Source organism: Miniopterus natalensis, chromosome 3 (assembly GCF_054644295.1).
Source record: "Miniopterus natalensis isolate mMinNat1 chromosome 3, mMinNat1.hap1, whole genome shotgun sequence".
NCBI lineage: Eukaryota > Metazoa > Chordata > Mammalia > Chiroptera > Miniopteridae > Miniopterus > Miniopterus natalensis.
In genome coordinates, this window is record NC_142083.1 from 95794756 (window position 1) to 95816881 (window position 22126).

General features: G+C 47.4%; 1 protein-coding gene across 1 annotated transcript in view; it reads left to right on the forward strand.

Moving 5' to 3' along the window:
- Nucleotides 1-22126, forward strand: part of KATNIP (katanin interacting protein) — a 175237-nt gene that overhangs the window by 18067 nt on the left and 135044 nt on the right. The window contains exon 2 of the mRNA XM_016216235.2: nt 1308-1363. Coding sequence (XP_016071721.2) covers nt 1308-1363 — 56 coding nt within the window. The remainder of the gene's footprint in view (nt 1-1307; nt 1364-22126) is intronic.

Here is a 22126-nt window from a genome sequence, read left to right on the forward strand (position 1 = left end):
CCCCCCTCCCCCTTCTACTCGCTCTGAAAAGCAATGGATAAATTAATTAATTAAATTAAACTAAATAAGGAAGAAAATATGGCCCAGAGAGATCCTGTTGGACCCGTGACCTATCTAGGGTGCCCTAACCCGTTAGCTGTCCGCTGGCCAGATCCCCAGGTGTGTGTTTGACCAGCACGGAAAGGGCCTCAGCTAGACTCTGGGGTCCACCATGCTCACCCTGGCCTAGCTCTGCTTCCCTCCTGCTCCCTACCCTTGCTCTGGGCCCCACTTGGCCCTGCTGGCATCTTATTTGCCTCAGGACTACTTCCGCTACTGAAAACATCCGTTTCTGTCCCTTGGTCTCCAGCCCACTCTGTCCTGTTCCAGCTCCAGGCCCAACTCCTAGCTCTGCATTACACGGCCTGCATTACCTGGTGTGTCCCTCCTCTGATGGCCAGAGCAGGTGTAGACAAGGGATTGTGGTCTTTCCTCCGAGACTCGGTCCCTATCTCTGTCTCTCCATAGGTCATCGCTAAGCCTTTTTGCTCCTGCCTTCTGGGGGCTCTTGGCTAATGGGACATGTGGTTGTGGCATTATCACAAATGGCCACTCGAGAGTGAAGCGGGACAGTTTGGGAGATCTTGACAATGTGCAGTGACTATCATTTTCTATTTTAAAACCAAGGCAATCCGTTAATTTTTCATCAAGGAATTATTTTATAATGGACACTTCCATAAAGTTCTGGAAGCTGCATTTAAAACAGCATATTTAAACATTCTGGTGTTGATCTGTTGAATTTATGCATGCCTTCAAATGGTAGGCTTCCAGTTTTCTGAGATAAGCAACAATTTTCTCTGAAATTGCCCATTATGGGAAGTGCTGGAATTCCCGCTAATTCCCATCTCTACCATCACCTGTGCCCGAGTTTGGGGTTTGGTACAGCACACTGGGGTGCACTCATCAGAGGTTATGTGTATGCACAGTGGAAGGCATTTTATAATCCAAACAATTTAATAAAAGTGCAATTTGACTTGGAAAACTAGAGTGTCGGCCCTTGCAGAGTGCAGATAATGTTCCAGATTAAAGAGCCGAGGCTTTGTTCATTATAGTTGAATAACACGAGTGTGTGAATTAGCATTTCCTTGCTGTTGGTTTATTTCAAGAGTATACCATTTTCCCATCATAATAATAGGCTACATTTTCTTAAAATCATTTGATTATGATTGGTCCTGTCTATCCAGTTTGCAAATAAAAAGCTTTTGTGGTGGTAAACTAGCTGTTTTAAAACAGCCTTAATTTCTGGTTCTGCTTTTGAACTGCTACAGGTCAGACTCTGCGAAAGGCTGAGAGAAGCCGGTCCTGCTCTCGGGAGAAAAAGGAGGTAAATGTCACCGGCAAGGGCTGGTGGGAGGCAGCTATTTGAAGGGACCTGAGGGAGCAGGTTGGTGACTAAGTATTCCTGGATCTTCTCTCTGAGTCTTTAGCTTGAATTCCTGACTGAATGGTAGTTGGCAACTAGAGCTATCAACCAGTGTTACTTGTAGCAATCGCTTGCGGAATGTATCAGTTAGCTTTGTCTGTGTAACAAATCACCCACACTTAAATCAGCCATGCATTTATTCACAATTCTGTGGGTCGGCAGTTTGGGCTAGGCTTACCCGGGTGGGTCTGCTGATGGGTGAGGCTCTGCTGACCTCAGCTGGGCTCACTTATTGCTATCACATAGGGGCTGACTATCACTTAGGGTGCTTTAGTTCCTTCCAATGTTCTCTCATCCTCCAGCAAGCCAGCCACATGGAGGTTCAAGGCTTCAAAAGTTTGAGAGTGGAAGCCGTAGGATCTCTTGAGTCCTTGGCTCAGAACTGGCATGGTCTCACTTCTGCCACTTTCTATTTTTCAAAGCAAGTCACAAGGTCAGCTCAGATTCAAGGAGTGGGGAAATAGGCCTCACTTCTTGATGGGAAAGCTACAAAATATTGTGGCCATTCTTGAAACCGACCACTCTGAACCCATCTGCTCTGTGCCAGGGACCAGGGCTAGGACTAAGGCGTGGGCGAGACAGTCCTTGATCTTAGGGTGTACACAATATATTGGAAGGGATGTGCAGCAGATCATCACAATAGTGTGGGAAAGTGCCAATGTAGTAGGAGAAGGGCAGAGAAAGTAGAATTTCAATGCAGAAAAGGGGTCACCGAACTCTGCCAGTGATTATCAAGAAAGGCTGTGCAGAAAAGCTGACGTGTAGGCTGCCTCCTGAAGGATGAGTAGTTTTCTGGGCCAAGTAAATGGCAATGTCAACATCGTAGAGACATGAATAGGAAAGTTGCAAGATCATCGAGCCTGAGACGGGAGGTGGTGCAAGGACTCATAGGTTACCTCAGGGAGGTCTCAAGCTCATGGGAGTTTAAATTTGAGTCTTAATAGTGGCAGGTAGGTACAGGAGTGTGAAGGTGTATAGCTCATCGTAACTACCAACCACTCCTGAAACCCGTCAGCACTTGTATACTAGCATTCTCAATTGTAAAGTTGACAGTTCAATGAGGAAAGGGAATTTCTCAGGCTCAGCTAGTTCCAGGGGTTCAAAAATGGCCACAAGCCTTGGTCTTTCTGTTTCTCTTTCTATGTCCTGACTCTGCTTCCTCTGTGCCGGCCTCACCCTCAGCGAGCTCTGAGGAGGCAGGTTGGGTTTGGATGCCCCATTTACTTTGCTGTGACTTCCATCTTCTCTCCTACTGTCCCTTTTCTCAGCTGCAGCCAGGACAGCCAGTGTGGGTTTTCTTCTTTTTCCATTAACCTACCTGGAACGAGGACCGGGGCATAACTTGGGAAGTTTGATGCTGCTGGAAAGATCTAAATGTCAGCCCCAGTGTGCAGTCTAGATGCTGAACAGGGTGGATTCTCCTTCTCCTTTCTGGTATGGAGATTTTTCTGGAAGCAGGCACAGGTGTGCTTGCCTCCTGCATAGTCCTAGAGACATGGGGGTGGAGGAGCCAGAACGGGAGTGAGCACAGCCTGCAGGCACCTGGTCTCCCTCTATGAAGTGCCCAAGGGTGGGGACCAGCCCCCCTAAGCCAGGAATGAATCGTTTAAACCTAACCAAGGTTTTAGGTTACAGAATAGCAGCATCCCATTTATCCACATTAAGTAGTTATCTGGGAAACCAGAAGCAGGGCAGCAGGTAACTAGTGGAAATACTTTCTCTCCCCCTCTGTCCTTGGCAGCAGGACTCCCCTAGTTACCACTTTGCCGCTACTCCCATCCCTGAGAGCATTTCAGATCACACTCTTCTGAAAAGTCAGAAGTGAGAGAAAACAGAGAATGGGGCTGTTTATTACAATATCCCCCTTTCACCCTGAAAGATATTTAAGGTGGCTTTGGGCCCTCTGAAAAAGAGGGTGCTGACTCTCTAACAGGGCTTTTGCTTGGTTAGAAAAACAAGAGAAAGAAATTAATACCAAGCTGCCAGGATGTTCATCCTGATATGTTATAACAGGCCTTTTGCACCCACCGCCTCTTTCTTCGTCCCTCCCTTTGCCCCTCCCCCAGCTGTGGAATCTGCACCTCCTGACCCTCTGTGCCTTACCCAGGATGCCAGCTATAGACCAAGCTGTGTCCCCATGAAAGGCGAGAAAGACGCGTGCTGGTTAGAACAAGTAGATGGGGACATGTGTGTCCTTGGGCGGTGAGGTTCCCGGGGCCAGCTCACACCTTGGCTGGTGAACCTGTGGTTGCCACCCCGGGTGGGGGTTGGGCACTTCAGTGCCTGGCCGCAGGCAACAGGACAAACAGAGGATGGGCGGCTGTTCCCAACGAGCTTGCCAGGTCCAATTCAGCCCAACGATGTATTTTATTCGGGCCACAATCTATTGCAATTTTTTAGAATTATGTATCCACATTTAGAAATTGGAGATTTCACGTGAAAATGCAGACTCGGGCTTCTTTGGGAAAATGGAGTATGACAACGGGCCCTTGTTCCTGAGGCCACGAAGGGCAGCATAGCCCTGATCTGGCACCCCACCCCCACCTCTGCTACACAGCAAACGGGTCGGAACTGCGCTGCGCAGCCTCCTTGCCGAGCGCTTTAGGGCAGTGGTTCACTAACATCACCCGGGAGCTTTTATATACCCTGACATCCAGGCCTCTTTCCAAACCAGTTAAATCAGAACCTCTGGCAGTGTGACCCAAACATCCGAGTTTTTTGACTGCCCCCAGTGGTTGCGATGGGCAGCCGCGGGTGAGAAGTCGTGGTTACAGGTAGTGACTAAGCCCTGCTCTCAGCCCAGGCGCTTCCCTGCGCACCACATGCCTGCCCCGCTGGAGCCCTCCTGGTGCTCCAGCCCTCCTGCTCCTCTCCCAGACACGACAGGCACAAGTCAAAGGAAAGGGAGACAGACATCACAGAGGAGACCCAGATAATGCCCCAGTGGTGCTGGAGGGGGAGAGAAGACTTCCTGGAAGAGGCATTTTGAACTGAGGCTTTGGAAGGGTTATAATCCTTTCTGAAAAATGTATCTTTAATGGTTGGCTTCGAATTGGTAGTTACTTTCCACGTAGCTGGTAAAAATATTCTCAGCCTCGTCTCTAACAAGTATTCATGGTTCCTGCCTGTGGAGATTATATAGTGTTTATGGCCCTTAGTCATGAATTATTAATGATTTTGAAATTGTGGTCATTGTAGTTTACTCAAAAATCATTAGGAAGTAAATTTATCATTCAGTGTTTTTTAAAAAAAGGAAACCACAGAAGGGAAAGAAATCTTTATTCATCACCCCCCGCCCTGTGTTCACACGGGTGCCCACTGGGAACACATCCTCCTGCTGCACAGAGGCGGCCACGAATTAGCACCCATGATGTGCCTCTGCAGCAGATCCCTGTCCTGTGACCTTGGACGAGTCTCTTGACCCCTCCCCTCGTTTGATAATGCCCACTCTGATGACTGGGTTATGGAGTAAAGGCAGCAACGTACTGAAGCACCCACGGTAGTGCCTGACCCATAGTAGGCATCCATAATGTTAGTTGTCACATAATTTTAGTCATTCCTTAGAGTGTCCAGTACTTAACGGAGAGAGAGTCATGCCCTTTGACAGAGAAGGCAGCACAAATGCGCTTCTCACCCAGAGGGCCTCCCTTGCTGCAGCTGGTCTTTAGGCTGACCCAGCCATCCAGGCTCCTGGCTGTGTGCCCCCAGGCTAGTGGGCCCCTGGCAGGTGAGCTCTGGGCCACTGTAAACCTCTCTCAGAGCCTCCTGGGATAATGGACTGCCTTTTTTTTTTTTTTTTAATTTATCTTTATTGTTGAAAGTATCACAGATGACCCCCTTTTACCCCATTGACCCCTTCCACCCCCAACCCCCCTCAGGACTTCACCACACTATTATCTGTGTCCATGGGTTATGCATATATGCATATAAATTCCATGGTTAATCTCTCCTCACCCACCCATTCCTGCCTTCCCTCTGAGATTCGTCAGTCTGATCCATGCTTCCATGTCACTGAATCTATTTTGTTCATCAGTTTATTATGTTCTTTAGATTCCACATATAAGTGAGGTCATGTGATATTTGTCTTTCTCTGCCTGGCTTACTTTGCTTAGCATAATTCTTTCCAGGCTCATCCATACTGTCCCAAAGGGTAAGAGATCTGTAAAGAAGAAGGATCTCGTACCCTTTGGACTGCCTTCTTTTCTAGCTGATTGGAGATGTGGGAAAATGCTCTTGACAGCACACTCACTTACTGGGCTCGCTTTGTAAAGGTCTGCAAAAGTCAGTGAACTCAAACACCTAGGAGAGATTAAGCTTTCCTTTTGCATGCATGTGCACACATATGTGCACACACATGAGTACACATAAACACTTCCTGCTATTATGCAGAGACTCCTTTCATCTCTGCCAGACAAAGCAGGAGATTGGGATCTCAAGAGGACACAACAAAGGAGGGAGTCCAGGATCCAGGGTACTCCCAGGGATGAGGTGCTCTGGAATGACCTTGTCTGGTGCCAGCAGGGTCACGCCTCCGCTCTTGTCTGATCTCTGCACCTTGTCCTTGTGTTGATGCACCTCTCTACTAGTTGTTCCTTCTCCCAGTTCAGAGACCAGAGTCTGATTGATCTGGCTAATCAATACTAAAGGGCATTTAGAGGACTCCTGACATCAGCTCCCTGCTGCCCACCCCCCAGTTTCCCTCCCAATAGGCAACCACTGTAATCAATTTCTTGTGTGTCTTTCCAGAAATATTCTCTGCAGAGTATATCCTTCTTGACCCCTACCCCCCCCTTCTAACATGATAGCATGAAACACACATTGTTTTGTTCCTGGGTTTTGTTTTCATGTAACAACATGTCTTAGAGGGCATGCCATAGCAGGACATGTGCACAGACTTCATTCTTTTTTATGGCTGCATAGTACTCTGTCATGAATGCACAGGAACATAATCCTTTATTTGAAACCTTTGGAGCCAAATTTTTTTTTAATTTAAGTTATAAAGTAGTATGACCCCAGTATGGCCTGGGACAGCACTCTATAATAAAATACATTAATATGTCTGTAAGAAAATATGAATATTTATACTAAGTGGGATAAAAAAAAAGTATAAATTTCACTTCAGTTCCAATCCAGTTTTGTTGCTAAGTAATTGCATATAAAGGATTGTCCATGAATATATTGCTAGTTCCCGGCGATGGCTGTCTAGGCTATTAATGGTCTTTGGCCACTGTAAGAGCGCTTTGAAGACGGTCCTAGAGCAGACATCTCTGTGCACATGTGCAGGAAGAGTCAAAGGTTAAATTCTTAAGAGTGGAATTAATGGATCAAAGGACATGTGCTTTTCTAATATTGATGTTTCTCCTCTGTCTCCCAGTAGTGCATGAGAGGGGCAGAGCTTTCTGCTCCAGGCCCTCTTGTAGAATGCTGGCCAGATTCGAGTGGGGCTGCCCTTGGCTGAGGTGCACACACCAGAACCATTCATCAGCTACCCTGTTGTTTCCTGGTCCATTTTTCTGTGCAGGGTGTGGGGAGCAGGGCACTGTTCTGAAAAGGACTTGGGGAGCATATCCAGCACCTTGGTTTCTCTCATGGTTCCTTAGCTCTGAGTACATGGCCAATTGCAGAGGGCCAGGGGGACTGGTGATTACAGTAAGCTTCAGACTCCACCAGCATGCAAACAGCGAACCCTTCCCTTTCCTTGTTTCAGTTCCCCGTGTTCCTGTAACTTCAGCCTGCTGGGGAATCCGGAGCTGTTGCTTCCGTATTTAAAGATCTCAACTGCTTTGTTTAAAAATTTTTTTAGAAAAAGGAAGAGAGAAAGACAATGTAGTCTGGTGCTGCTACATTACAGGAGCCTGCCTGATGTGACAGCTGACGTTCTGCATCTGTACTTTCCCTTTTAGTCCACATTTCTGGGCAGAGAAGAATTAAATCCATTTTACATCCAAGTGCCAAACGCATTCCCAGTTGTAAAGTTAGTGTTGTAATTCTTTCTGCTTCTTCAGGTCTTGGTCTCTGTAGCTTTGAGCACTGGGGCGTGGGGCCCTTGTAGCACTGACACCTGATTTCTGCAGGGCAAATAAGTCACATGGCAGGGTTAGAAGCTGTGTAGCAAAGTAGTTGAGCCTGTAACCCTGGAACCAAGCAGCCTGGCTTCCTAGGCCAGTGTCTTCACTCAGGAGAGTTACCTGTTCTGTCTGTGACTTGCAGAGAGTAGGGCCCTACAGAGCCTGCATCAGGCTCGCGGGAAGGACTCAGCGATTCAGTATACATGAGGTGCTTAGTACGGTGATGGCACATACTAGGTGCTCAATAAATGTTGAATCCTGTAATTTAGGACTGGCGGGGTTAGAATAGCCTGTTTAAAAAGCTAATCCTTTCAGAGTCAGTGGTGGACAAGAAGTCTTACCAAGAAAAAGTACAACATGAACTAGGCCAGTGTTCCCGCCTTGTGGTGCGATGAAACAGTACATAAGCCCTCCCATGAGAATGACTTGCCCTGAATCCCCAGCCTACTCTGAGAGCCCTGCAGCCAGGCTGGGAGCTTCAGGAAGTTTGTGTGCAGACGTAACCCATAACCCGAGCGGAACCACAGCAAGGCCAACGTGCCCGCCACAGAAAGCAAAGAGAACCAATTTCTGATAAAATGCCAGGAAGGAGATTGACATGTCTAAAACCTTTCTGGTATCAGCTTAGCTTCCAGCACAAGATTAAACGCTAGGGGAAAAAAAAACACCAGAGAGCTGTAATTTGGGACCAGAAAAAGATCATTTTGCCAGTTTTTTCTTCCCGAGTCTGTTTTGGTCAGCAGAGTGCCCTTCAACAGAGCATCATTAAAGTTTCCTATATCCTCGAATCTTAGGCATGAAATTGCATTGAAAGTGTCCCCCTTTACCTCCCCACCCCCAAAATCACTTTGTAGAAGACAGTCATTAGAAAAGAGAATGATACTATCTAAGGAAAGGAGGTTCCTGGGAATTACTATGAAAGGCATGTCTCCTGGGTGAAAATGGGTCTGTGAGAACTGCCCCTCAGTCTGGGGACACCTCTACAGGAGCCAGGCCAGGGCCATGAGAGTGTCAGGCCATGTGAGGTCCAGTCCTAAGTCACCACGTGGACCGTGGCACACTCACGCTCCCCTCTCTGGGCCTCCATCACCTCTGTGGTCGCCATGTCTCACAAGAGCCGATGGCTCTGTGACTTCAACTTCATTAGAGTCCATAAGCCATGTCTCTCCGACTGTTCAAGTGACAAAAAGCCCTCCTCAAACCAGCTGCAGCAAAGGCGGGAGTTTGTGGCCTCACCTAGCTGAAGAGTCCAGGGGCGGACCACACTGGGCATGGCTGGCTCCAGGTGCTCTGACGCAGTGCCTTCACTTTGCCTTCTTCCAGGCCAGGGCACTCGCCAGCAGGCTGCTGTCTCGGTGCAGGCTGGCCGCCGCAGCTCCAGGCTTGCTGCACCGAGGCCAGATAGCGCGTGGGGCGAGTGCACAGCCTCTGGAGCCGGACGTCCTGGGGTTGAATCCTGCCTCTGAGCCTCAGTTTCTGCATCTGCAGAATGGGAATAATAGTGGCACCTACCTTAGGGGTGCTCTGAACAGTGCCTGACATGTAGTGAACTCTGAAGAGGTGACAGGTGCCACTTCTTTGTCTTCTCCTTCCTGTCATAATTCTCTCGGCGACTCCAGCAAACTTGAGCAGCTCCCGTACCACAGGGTCAGCGGGGTGTCCGGATTGAGACTCCTGGCCAGCCTGGAGATAAGGCTCGCGTGTGGTCAACCCCGAGCTGATCACATGGCAAGGAAGAGGTTTTCTCCCAAAAGACCACCAGGATCCTGTCACCAGAAGGAGGGAAGGACAGTGGGCAGACCAAAAACAACAGCTGCCCCACGCTGCCACTTTGTAGTGGGAGTGGTGAACTGAAGCGGCCCAGTGTCAAGAATGCTTCCCGCCCCTCCTCCCAGGGCCCTGTGAGGTTAGCAGCACTGTCCTCACCTTGCCACAAGGGAACCTCGGCCCAGCGGCAAGGCCACCTGCCCCAGTTACCGCAGCGAGTGCAGGACCCCGAGCCGCAGCTCCATGTTCTGTGCAGTGGTGCAAAGTGGTGAGGGTGGATGGCTTTGGGAGGCAGTTGGGGGACCTTAAGCACGTACTTAACCATCCCCAGGCTCAGTTTCTTTATCTGTAAGATGGGTGTCAGCGACCCTTCCTCCCCAGGTGTCTGAAGACTCAGTGAGGTTGGGGGAGATAAATATGTGAAGCCCAGCCCCACTCGGGACTTGGGGCCACTTTCCCTCTTCCACTGGTTCAGAGCTGCAGGGGGTGACCCTTACTCCTGGGACCATAGGGCTGGACAGGTGAATAGGAGACAGGGACAATAGCTACCAGATAACTGGTAGCCTCAGCTTCCTCGCCTGAGAAGCCAAGACAGTTTGAAACTCACCTCCCCCCACTAGGTGCAGTTAATGAAGTCTGGATTCTAATTGCAAGCCTCTGAGGAGATTATGGGCCCCTCCCCGCCCCCCTCCCTCCGCCGATATAATTCAGAACCAAAGCAGTGAAGTAAGTGTAAGGAAGTTTATTAAGTTTTGAAGTTGTTTTTCCAGGATGACTACTTTGATATCTTTTTTTTTTTCCCAAAGAAACCTAAAATCTTTCAAAAAATATTCTTTGGGCCCCTGTACTTTGTTGGAGCCCTGGGAGAAGGCTTCACACTTGGGAGATGGAATGGCAAGAGTGGTCACGGGCAGGGAAGGGTCCAGGTCAGACTGCCTGGGTTGCGTCCTGGCTCTACGACTTAATAGCTGTGTGGTCCTTGGCAAGTTACATAACCTCTCTGTGCCTCAGTTTCCTTGTCTGAAGAATGGAGCTGAAAATATAATATCTCTTCATGGGGTGGTTGAGATAATTAAAGAATAATACATATAAAGTATTAGAACCATAGCTGTAAGTGCTGTTCAAGCGGATGCCATTATTACTCATCAGGTCCCGCCCCTGGGGCCTGCCCACTCCATGGCCCAGCCCCTGGGGTAGCTGGGGGAGGCACCCATCTCAGTGGGGCCTGCAGCAGACATTTTTCATCTCTTTCTGATTCCAGAACTGGTGCATGCTGATTGTGGAGTAATTAGGAAAGATAGGAAGGTGCAAAAATTAGTCATTATCCTACCGTCTAGGTAATCACTGTCACTTGTTTTGGTATTTCCTTCTAGCTTGTTTTTTTATGCAACTACATATATTTCAGAATTTGGATTCACAGAGTAAGTACTTTTTTGTTGTTTTTTATTTTTTATTTTTATTAAATATAAAATCTCTCTGAGATTCATCCATATTTTTTAGAAGTATCATTAGTTTATTCTTTTTTTTAAAATCCTCATCTGAGGATATGTTGTTTTTTGTGGGTTTTTTTTTTACTGATTTTAAAAATATGCTTTTTATTGATTTTTTTTAGAGAGAGAGGAAGGGAGAGGGAGAGAAAGAAACAGTGATGAACACTGATGTGAGAAACATTGATCTGCTGCCTCCTGCATACCCCCTACTGGAGATTGAGCCCGAAACCCGGGCGTGTGCCCTGACCAGGAATCTAACCAGTGACCTCTTGGTGCACAGAGTGATGCCCAACAAACTGAGCCATACCAGCCAGGGCTTTACTGATTTTTTTAGAGAGAAGGGAAGGGAGAGAGGGAGCAAGAGAGAGGGAAAGAGGGAGGGAGGGAGGAAGAAAGGGAGAGAGAGAAAGAGAAACGTCAAGGTATGAGAAAACCTTGATTGGGTGCCTCCCACACGTGCCTCTCATGCATGCCTGGACCAGCCACCTTCCAGTGCATGGGATGACACGCCAACCAACAGCCATACTGGCCAGGGCTCGTGACGTTTATTCTTGATCAGTGGTATAGACCTTCAATTATTCTTATATTAGAAAAATTAAGTTATCAAATAGTTTGAGTTCATGGTCATTAAAAGTTTCTAGTTTGTGCATTAAATAAAAACTCCCATTCAAATTGATGCCAATCCCAATCCTCTCCCTAGAAATAACCAGTTATTGATTGGATGTTCATCTTCCTAGACCTTTTTCTATTTGTACCGTTCTAGTCATTGTTTCAGTTGGAAATGCATTCGGGTGCAAATAACAGGAAACCCAACTAACAGTGGCCTAACCCAGGGGTCAGCAAGCTTTTTCTGCAGAGGGACAGATAATATATACTTTAGGCTTTGTGAGCCATACTGTCTTTGTCACAATAACTTAACTTGTAGCGTGAAAGCAGCCATAGTCAGTATTGAAATCAATGATTGTGGCTATGTCCCAATAAAACTTTATTTACAGAAATAGTCAGTGGGCTGTAATTTGCTGACTTTTGGTTTAATAATAGGGATTTGTTTGGCCCACGTGGTAAGAAATCTGGAAATAGCTTGTTAAGAAAAAACTAATAATTTACACTCCTACCAAAAATACCTGAGAATGCCTGACTCCTTAAAGCTTGTATATTAACAGGCTTTTATATTTTTGCCAGTACTCTTTGTTCTTATTCCTGTGTTTTGGGTAAATGCTTCTGCCTGATCTTACAGCTCACCAATTTTCTCTCTATCTGTATCTTCTCTGCTCTTCAGTGTCTTTTTAAAAAAATTTATCTTTATTGTTGAAAGTATTACAAATGCCCCCCTTCTCCCCCATTGATCTCCTTCCCTCAGTACCCCTCCCCCCAGTCCTTCACCCTACTATTGTCTGAGTCCATGGGTTATGCATATATGCATATAAATTCTTATGTTAATCTCTCCCCACCCACCGACCCACCCCCACCTTCCCCGTGAGATTCGTCAGTCTGTTCCATGCTTCTATGTCTCTGGATCTATTTTGTTTATCAGTTTATTTTGTTCATTAGATTCCACAGTAAGATCATGTAACACTTGACTTTCTCTGACTGGCTTATTTCCTTTAGCATAATACTCTCCAAGTCACACCATGCTGTCTCAAAGGGTAAGGGATCCTTTCTTTTTACAGCTGCATAGTATCCATTGTGTAAATGTCTGAGAAGATGCTTGATATGATTTCGGTCTTCTTGAACTTGCAGAGACTTGTTTTGAGTCCTAACATGTGGTCTATTTTTGAGAGTGTCCCCTGTGCACTTGAAGAGAATGACTATTCTGCAGCTTTGGAGTGGAACGTTCTGTAAATGTCAATTAAGTCCATCTCATCTGGTGTGTCATTTAGAGTCACTGTTTCCTTGTTGATTTTTGTCTGAAAGATCTATCCAGTAAAGTCAGTGGGGTGTTAAGGTCCCCTGCTATGACTGTATTGCTGTCGATCTTGCTCTTAAAGTCCCCCAGAAGTTCTCTTTTTTTCAGCCTGTGTGAGTCTTTTGTTCTGAGGTAGGTCTCTTGGAGACAGCATATATTTGGGTCTTAATTTCTTATCCATTCAGCTACCCTGTGTCTTTTGATTGGAGCATTTAATCCATTTATATTTAAGGTTATTATTAATAGGTACTTACCTATTGCCATTTTATTTCTTTATGCTTATGCTTCTCATTCTCTCTATTTCAACTTCTTATTACACTAGTCCCTTTAACATTTCTTGCAGTGCTGGTTTGGTGGCGATAAATTCCTTTAGCCTTTTTTTTTTGTCTGGAAAGCTCTTTATTTCACCATCTATTTTGAATGATAGCCTTGCTGGATAGAGTGGTCTTGGTTTCAGATCCTTCCTTTTCATTACCTTGAATACTTCATGCCATTCCCTTCTGGCCTGTAGAGTTTCCGATGAGACCTCATCTGACAGCCTTATGGGAGCTCCTTTGTAGGTAACAGCTTGCTTTTCTCTTGCTACCTTTAATATTCTCTCTTTGTCTTGAATTTTTGGCATTTTAATTATGATGTGTCTGGGCATGGGCCTCTTTGGGTATTTCTTGCTTCGGACTCTCTGTGTCTCCTGAACTTGGGTGACTTTTTCCTTGACCAGGTTAGGGAAGTTTTCTGCCATTATTTCTTCAAACAGGTTCTCTAACCTTTGCTTACTTTCGGCTCCTTCTGGCATTCTTGCAATGCGAATATTGTTACAGTTCAAGTTGTCCCACAGCTCCCTTAAACCGTCCTCCTGTTTTTAAATTGTTTTTTCTTTTTGGTTCTCTGATTGAGTGTTTTTTTTCTACCCTGTCTTCTAATTCACTGAACTGATCCATAGCTTCCCCTAATCTGCTGTTCATTCCTTCCAAAGTTTTTTTATGTCTACTATGTCATTCTTAATTGCCTTTATAGTTTCTATATCTTTTCTTGTGCTGTTGCGCATCCTTATAATCAGTATTCTGAACTCTGTATCTGATAGATTGCTTATCTCCATTTCATTTAGTTCTTCTTCTGGAGAATTCTTTTGTTTTTCATTTGGGGCTTGTTTTTTGTCTCCCCATTTTGGCTGCCTGTTTGGGTTTGTTTCTATGTATTAGGCAGGTCTGCTAGGACTCCCAGTCTTTTGGGTAGTCTCTGGTGCAGGCCAATGTCAGATGCTATTTGTGACTGGCCTTGGGTACCCTGTTTGAACTTTTCTGCACTCCACAGCTTCTGGTTTCCTTCTCCTGGGCCTGGGTATGTTTAGACAGGACCAAGACATTCAGCAAAGTTGGCTTTTCCAAGCCCTGCATCCAGAAGCAAATCAGGCAAAGACTCAAAGCACCCAGAGGCTGTTATTCAGTCTCTTAATGAGCCACAGGCTGTAGAAACTCCACAGGGTAGGGCCAGAGGTTTACCAGCAGGGTGGGGCAATTGCTTCCCTTCCAGGCAAAAGCTGCTTGGAAGGTAAATGTCTGTCTGAGAAAGATGCCCTCTGCAGTATGGGGAAATGACTCAGCACCGGGGTCCAGATGGGTGCCCTCTGAGATCTGTTCCCCCAGCCAGCCCCCTGGATTTTCCTCACACACCTCTAGTCCACTCTGCCTTGCCTCTGCCAGAGCCCAAGGTGAGTGGCTGCACATGAAACTTGGTGCGTTTACCCTTTCAGAGGGTGCCTGCATTTCCAGCTGTCTCTCCCTGGCAGACAGAAACCCTTCTGCTTTTCACAGCTAGATGTTATGTGGGCACCTTTATCAGTTCTGCTGCTCTGGGCTGGGGAGCCCAGCTTGAGGTTTAGACCCTAGAGTTCTCAGTGAGAACGCCCCCCAGCTGAGATATCCCTCCGGACCTTCAGCTGCTGCCTGTGGAAAGCCCAGCCAGCCCTCTCGTGTCCGCACTTCCTACCAGTCTCTGTGCGGTCTCCACTTTTCCTCCTTGGTTATGAGGGTGCCCTCCAGAGCTCATCTTCAGCTGCAGTTGATTATTCAGGATGGTTTTTCTGTATTTTAGTTGTAATTCCAGTTTGGTCCCAGGAGAGTGTCAGTGTAGTTTCCACTCAATCTGCTGTCATCTTGGATCTCTCCTTCAGTGTCTTTTAACTTTTCTATTCTGATGATTAAATCTTTTATTTATTATTTCTAATTAATTCTTTCCCATAATAGTCTGTTCTTGTTTGAGGGAGTCAGTGTCTTCTCTTATCCCTCTGAGAATATCAAACATATTTTAAATGCCTCGCTTGCATTGTTATCTCTGTTTCTTTGGTTGTTAGTTCTTTTGCTTGTTGAGTTGGCCCCTCTCTTTCATGGTGTGAGTTTTCCTGGAATGTTTGGTAATTTGTGAATATGTACTCTTCCATGTACTGTGATCTCCTGTTTCCTTCTCTGTCAATGCGGTTTCTTTTTACTCTAATTCGCTGCCAGGGGCTGTGGGCAGAGGGGAGGAACTTGCTACAGGAAGTGTGGTGCTAATAGTGTGTCTTCTGAGCACAGGATCTCCCATTCGCTTCTGGATATGTTTTGCCTTTCTGACCCAGAGACCCCCAGTCACATCTCCTACAAGCCTAGTGGACGAAGGGCCACCTCCTGGTGTCCCCATAGGAGTCATCAATCAAGCTCTGACATTTGACCTCAGGCCCTCCCTTCCCCTGGAGAATGTGTTGGCTATAGGTTTGCAGCAGCCCAAGACCACCTTCCCCTTTCACAGCAGCCCTTCCAAACCTCTGATTTGGTCTCTTTCTTTTCATTAATCCAGTTCTGGCTGCCATCCATTTCTCAGGCATTTCTTCCTATTTTTCCATGCTCTATGGATTTTAAGTAGTGTAATTTCTATGGACTTGGGAAGGAGAGGCTGATATGTGTACTTGCTCTTGGTCTTCCCAACTTGATTCAGTCTCTAGGTGTCTTTTTGGTAGAGTTGTCACCTTCCTGGTCACATTAATCTGGATAAGTTCATTTTTCTCTAAAAATACACTGTGTCAGAACCAAATTGAATATTCCAACTATGAACTGATCAGTGTAGAATATAGAGAAGGGGTAGAGAAGGGGTGTACTTTCTAATAAGAACTGGGTTCAAATATTAACTCTGCTCTCTATTACCGTGTCAAGTCCCTTCACTTATCTAAGCCTCAGCTTTCTCACTTGTCAGATGGGACTAATGATCATAATACCCACCTCATAGACTAATAGGGGTAACATTGAAATAGTGTGCTAAGTGTTTAATGTGGGGCCCGGCACACAGTAGGTGCTAAGACATGTTAGCTCCCCTCCATCTCTTGTTCTAACACAATTTCTAACATACTCACTGTGTGCTGTGGTGGTGGGAGTGTTTGGCAGCCACATTACACTGTTAGCTCGTACCGAGCACATCAGCTAAAAGCCCTGACTGTCGCATGGACTTTCTCCAGCCAGACTTTTCTCCCAGTGACTCTTCTTGTTTAGGACCTTTACCTTGGCTGTGATGCACTTCATCAAGCTGTTTTTCATCCATCTCTAGCCTGTAGAAGCTGATCTGAACCCAGATTTCGTCATTCAGTTTATTTTGTGTGACTCCCATCTGAATGTTACCCAGAGAATTAATAAACAGCCTTTCATAGTCAGATCCAGCCATTGACAAAATTATGGCCTGGGATGGGATCAAGGACAGAACCCATGGCATGCCACCCTCAGGGGAAGAGTAATTTAGATGCTGAGCAAGATGATTAATGTGTCCAGTTCCTGTAATAGTGTGTCCTCATGGCCTGATTATAATGATAATATTAGCAACCCTGGATTGGGTGTTATTTACCACGGGCCAGGCATGAGGAAAGCGTTTTTGATATATTAGTTTTATTTCCTATAACAAGTCTGCAAAGTAAGTCTTTGTATTACTTAGGACAGTGAAAAAACAAACAGCCCAAATCCAGCTTTTAGTAGAAAGGGGACTATATTACTTCATTATAAGGCTGTAAAGAGTGGGTGCTTCATAGAAGCCAAGGGCAGCCATGAGTCTAAGTGTCAAGATGTCAAGATGTCAAGGATGGCCCTGGCCAGTGTGGCTCAGTAGGTTGGGTGTCGGGTCTCATGCACCAGAGGTTGCTGGTCCGATTCTAGTCAGGGCACATACCCAGGTTTCAGGCTCAATTCCCCGTAGGGAACGTGCAGGAGGCAGTGGATCAATGTTTCTCTCATTGATGTTTCTCTCTCTCTTTCCCCCACCCTTCCTCTTTCTGAAATCAATAATTAAAAAAAAAATCCATATGCTCTAACATTGTGTGTATGTGTGTGTGTGTGTGTGTATACACACATATATATATGATGTCAAGAGTGGCTTCAAGAATGATGAACCAGTGCCTGGGGTCCTCTGGGGTCCCAGAAAATCCTCTCTATGGCTTTTACCTTTATGTCTGTCAGCATCTGTGTTAGTCTCACTTGGCACAACCAGCTTTCTCTGTTTCTCAGTTCTCCTGGCAGAAAATCATCCCACCAGCAACTCCTGAGCTCACTTTCCCCCTTTCAAGAGAGTAGTCAGGTCTTCCCTGAACCTTTTAGTCCAAATTCCCCAGGATTATTGGCCCTGCTCAGGTCAGGTGCCTGCTCCTGGCCCAGCCACCTGTGGGTAGCTGTGGGGCCCAACTGTCTGGACATGGCCTCCAGGATTTTCAGTGCTGTGACCCATCGCCATGGGGCAGGGCGATGTCCAGAGTCAAGCAGCACGATTTACAAATGATAGGGAGGCTCGAAGTCACACAGCTAGTAAGTGGAGGAGCCAGGACTTCATCTTGGTTTTGCCTGATGCCGGAGCTCATATTATTAATGCTCTGCTCAATATGCTGGGCTACATTGTCACAGGGTTGCTTCTGTGGTGGTGGCGGTGAGGGCTGGACAGTGTCTCAGGCTCGGAGCTCGAGGACCCACTCTGTGCCTTCACCATGGTGCAGTTAGACCAGGGCTCTGAGATCCTCGGAGGGTCGGTTTGCTGATTTCTTCTGTGGTTTGGCAGATGCCTCGGCCCTGCTGTCACAGCTCTGTGGAGGGACCTGGTGGTACTTGAGGCTAAGCACAGACGTTGGAGTCTAGTGAAGCGAGGTTCAGATTCCAGCCCTGGGCTTGTTCACTGGCAGCTCTGCCTCAGTGTCCACAACTGTAAAATGGAGATAATAATACATACTCTATCAGTTGTGATGCTTCATTGAGGTGAGACCTGCCAACCCCCTGTGGTCAGCATCGAGTCATCGACTCTACAAATGGTAGGGGCTATGAGTTCTGAAACACTGGGAAAGGACGGGGTCTGGAGGAGAAGGTCTTCAACTCACAGCGGGGTAGGGAGTGGGAGGTGGGCTGGCCAGGGCGTCGAGGAGGAAGCGGCACGGAGGCTTGGATAATGGATAGGTGGGGCAAGGCGGGTAAGAGCAGGTGCAGGCACCGGAGCACATACCGGAGTTGGAGGGACCAGCACGTAGTCTGTTGTGACAGAAGCAAAGAGTGTGTGTGGGAGTGAAGGGGGGTCGCTGAGGCCAGCGATGCAGACAGGGCCCGTAGAGAAAGTCCCTCGGCAGTCACTCCGCAGTCACCTTCAGGTAGCTTCTGTGCGCCAGGCGCTGTCCTGGGTCCTGGGATTGTGCAGTGAGCACAGCAGACAGAAACCCATGCCTTCGTGGAGCGTATGTCCTAGGGGTTGCAGGCAGGCACTAAGGAAATAAGTAAAATATAAAGGTGTCGGAGAAAAAAGTACAGCGGAGAAGGGGGTTGGGAGTGCTGGGAGGCCTCCTGTGAGAAATGGGTCCTGGGGGAGGCCTCCCTGCGCCGGCGGGCAGAGCCTAAAGGAAGTGAGGGGGAGAGGACACTTTGGCAGAGGGGACAGCAAGGGCTGGAGTCCTGAGGGTGTAGCCTGTGTGGCTGAATTGGGGGGAATGAGGGGCAAGGTGGCGGGAGGTGAGGACAGAGGGTAAAGCCAGGTCGATTAGGTATTGTGGCCATTTGTAAGGACCTGGGCTTGTCTGCGTGAGGCGGGTGCCACGGGAGCATTTTGGAGCCGGTTGGAGCAGCACGTGCTCACCCTGGGCCGGTGCGAGGGCAGGGGCGGGACCCATCGCACTGTTGCCGACCCCCTGGAGGTGGAGGGGGCTGGCACTGGGGGTAGAGCGAAGGTGCAGAGGAGGTGCTGCGCCCTGAGCATTGAGAGGGTAGAGCCACTTGGACTTGTTGTTGGATTGGATGTAGGTGGGAAAGAAAAAGAGGACCCAAGAAGGACTCCTAAGTTTTGATCTGAGCAACCAGAAAGGGCTTGGCCATCCCCGAGATGGGAAAGAGAGGGGGCAGCTGGTAGGAGGAAGGTCAGGGATTCAGCTTGAAACCTGTCACGGCCCGGTGCTGACAGCTGGGTGTGGGAATCTAATCGGGGGAAGTCCTTGTCAAGCAGCGCCTATTTCGAGTGTGGAACCATCGATTTTTTTTTTTTCTTTTTTGGAAAGGGAAGGTGGGTGGAGGCCATTAGTTATACAGTAATACATGAAAACAGCTTCTTTAGGAAAATTATTTTCAACCATCTAGATGAGGCTCAAATCCCTTTTGCCAGTTCCTACCTCTCCCCAATCCCAGTCTTCCCCTCCTGGAGTAACTGTTGTCATGAGCTTGGCATGCATCCTTCCAGACCTTTCTCTGTGCATCCGTGTACCTGAGTGTACCCATGAAATGCATGTCGTATTTTGGAGAGTGTGTATTTTAACAAAACGGGGTCATAATGACTGTGTTGTTCTGTAACGTGATTTTGTAACTTGTTACTTGCCTAACCTGCCTGAACTATATGCTTTCCATCCTGGGTGTTACAAATAAACCCAGTCCTTTAAAAAGAAAATCTCACTACAGTGTAGTATGGACAGACTGGGGGTTATTTAGCCATTTTCCAGCTGGAGGGCTTAGCATTTGATACATTCCTCCTCGCGCACTTGTGTGCGTCTTTCCAGTAGATTGCAAGGAGTGGAATGGCTGGGTCAGAGAAGACTGGGGCTATGTGGGGACTGGCTCTGTCTTGTTTTAGTGGATACTGCCACGTTACTCCCCAAAGTGCCCGTGGCACCTTACTTGCCAGCCACTGCAGGTTTTTAATGGGAGAAGCCACAGAGATGTGTGTTTTAGAGCAAATCCCAGCGGCAGCTGTGGGTTGGAAGGAGCAAGCAGGAGGCCAAGAAATGGTGGAATTTGTGGACTGCTGCTCTGCTCCTAAGAACCCGCATTCAGGCGACTTTAGGGGCTGGAAGTCTCTCCCACCCCCTTCCTCTCCTCCTCGGCACAAACGAAATACTGTCTCTCCTGCAGCTAGTACGCCTGGCGTCTTCCCTGTCAGCCAGTTCTTATTCCTAGCCGTCCTCACCAGTGGAGACATTGTAAAATCACTGTTTTTTTTAGTGCAGACCCACTTCTTTGTCACCGGGCCCTTACTCTGCTGCCAGCCTGAGCGCATTCTCTACCTGCCACCTGTGATGACCCTCAAGGGTTGGTGCACAGCCAGGGCTGTGATTGTCACCAGCCGGTGCCTGTTCTGAGGGTGTAAGAACAGCCCCTCTCCAGAGGCAGAGCAAATCCTACACCCAGCTGCTCTCCCAGAAACAGGTTAGCTCAGCCTCTTCCTACGCGGGAAAACCTTATGTCATCTTCCCTTTGCATGAAGTTCAGGTGGGTGTTAACTGTGTGGCATGAAACGCCTCGGGGTAGCTCAGGGAGCAAGCTCTAGGGGAACTATGAGTTCAGATTTTGTGCCATCCTGATTAGAAACCTCTGAATATTTCTAATCAGCATCATCTTAGTTGCTAACATTTACTGAACATGTATTATATGCCAGGCAGTTATGTTTATAAGGTGGATCCTTTTAATCATCATCGCCTCTTCTTTTGCATTTTTTATTGAGATATAATTTGCACAACACAAAATTCACCATTTTAGAGTGTATAATTAAGTGGTATTTAGTATATTCACAATGCTGTGCAGCCATCGCCACTGTCTAATTCTAAAACATTTATATCACCCCAGATCGAAACCCTGCACCATTAGCAGTAGCTCCCTATCCCCTGGCAATGGCTCATCTGCTTTCTGTCTCCATGGATTTGCCTATCTGGACATTTCATATAAATGGAATCATATAACATGTAGCCTTTTGTGTCTGGCTTCTTTCACTTAGCAAAATGCTTCCAAGGTCATCCATACTGTAGCATGTGTCAGTGCTGCATTCCTGTTTATGACCAGAGAATATTCCAGGGTATGGATACACCACACCCCGTGTATCCATCACGGACATTTGGGTTGCTTCCACTTTTTGGCATTTATGAACAGTGCCACTAGGACATCATTCCAGGTGGACAGCTGAGGAAGCTCAGGCACAGGTACCATCTTCCACTCACACAAGCAGGACAGGATTCTTGCCCAGGCACCTGGCTCCTCAGTCAGATGCGGACCATCTCCCTCAGCTGCTCAGCTATTGAATGAAGACCCAGGAATTGAGAGCCTATGTCACATACCTCCATGGCAACCATCTCTCAGAATTTAAAATTAGGTTCTGGCCCTGGCTGGTGTGGCTCAGTTGGTTGAGCATAGTCCATGCGCCAAGAGGTCGCCAGTTCCATTCCTGGTCAGGGCACATGCCCAGGTTGCGGGCTCGTTTCCCAGTGTGGAGCATGCAGAAGGAGGCAGCTGATTGATGTTTCTCTCTCTCCCTCTCCCTTCCTCTTTAAAATCAATTAAAAATTAAATAAATAAAAATTGGAGTCTGTGGTCCAAGGAATTGACTATACTTTTGGGACTTCGGTCTGTCCATTTGGAATTCAGGACTACTGGAAAGTCCTGGTTGTGTCAGGATTGCCCATTCAGTTCAAAATGCATTTATCAGTGGCCTTTGATGTAACAAGATTCAGTCCTGCCTAGGAGCTCATGGTCAAGGAGGAGAGATGTACAGTCTTAGGTCCCCAGGAAGCAGACTCTGGGCTGGAGACATCAGTGCAGGAGGTTGATGGGGGAGGACTCTCTGGAACAACATCTGGGGGTGGGTAAAGCAGGATTGGGCTAAGGGAGGAGTTGAACTGCGATGCAGGCTGTGGTGATCCCATAGGGAGCTTTAGGGATGGGTGGCCCTTCAGAGATGTTTCCAGCTGAGGTAAGAAGCCTGGGTCTTTGTACCCTTGGCTTCAACCAGTATCAGAGAGAAGGCATAACCTGGGAAAAACAGGCTTTCTGGAAGGGGCATAGTCGTGAGCTGCCAGCCACCAGCTCCTGACAGCTGCAGTGTGAGTGACCTGGGCCCATAGCTCAGCATCCATGACACATGCCTAGGCCTGTGTCCATGGTGGCTTCGATAAGTGCCCACCAGAGAGCAGTCTGTGAGGATG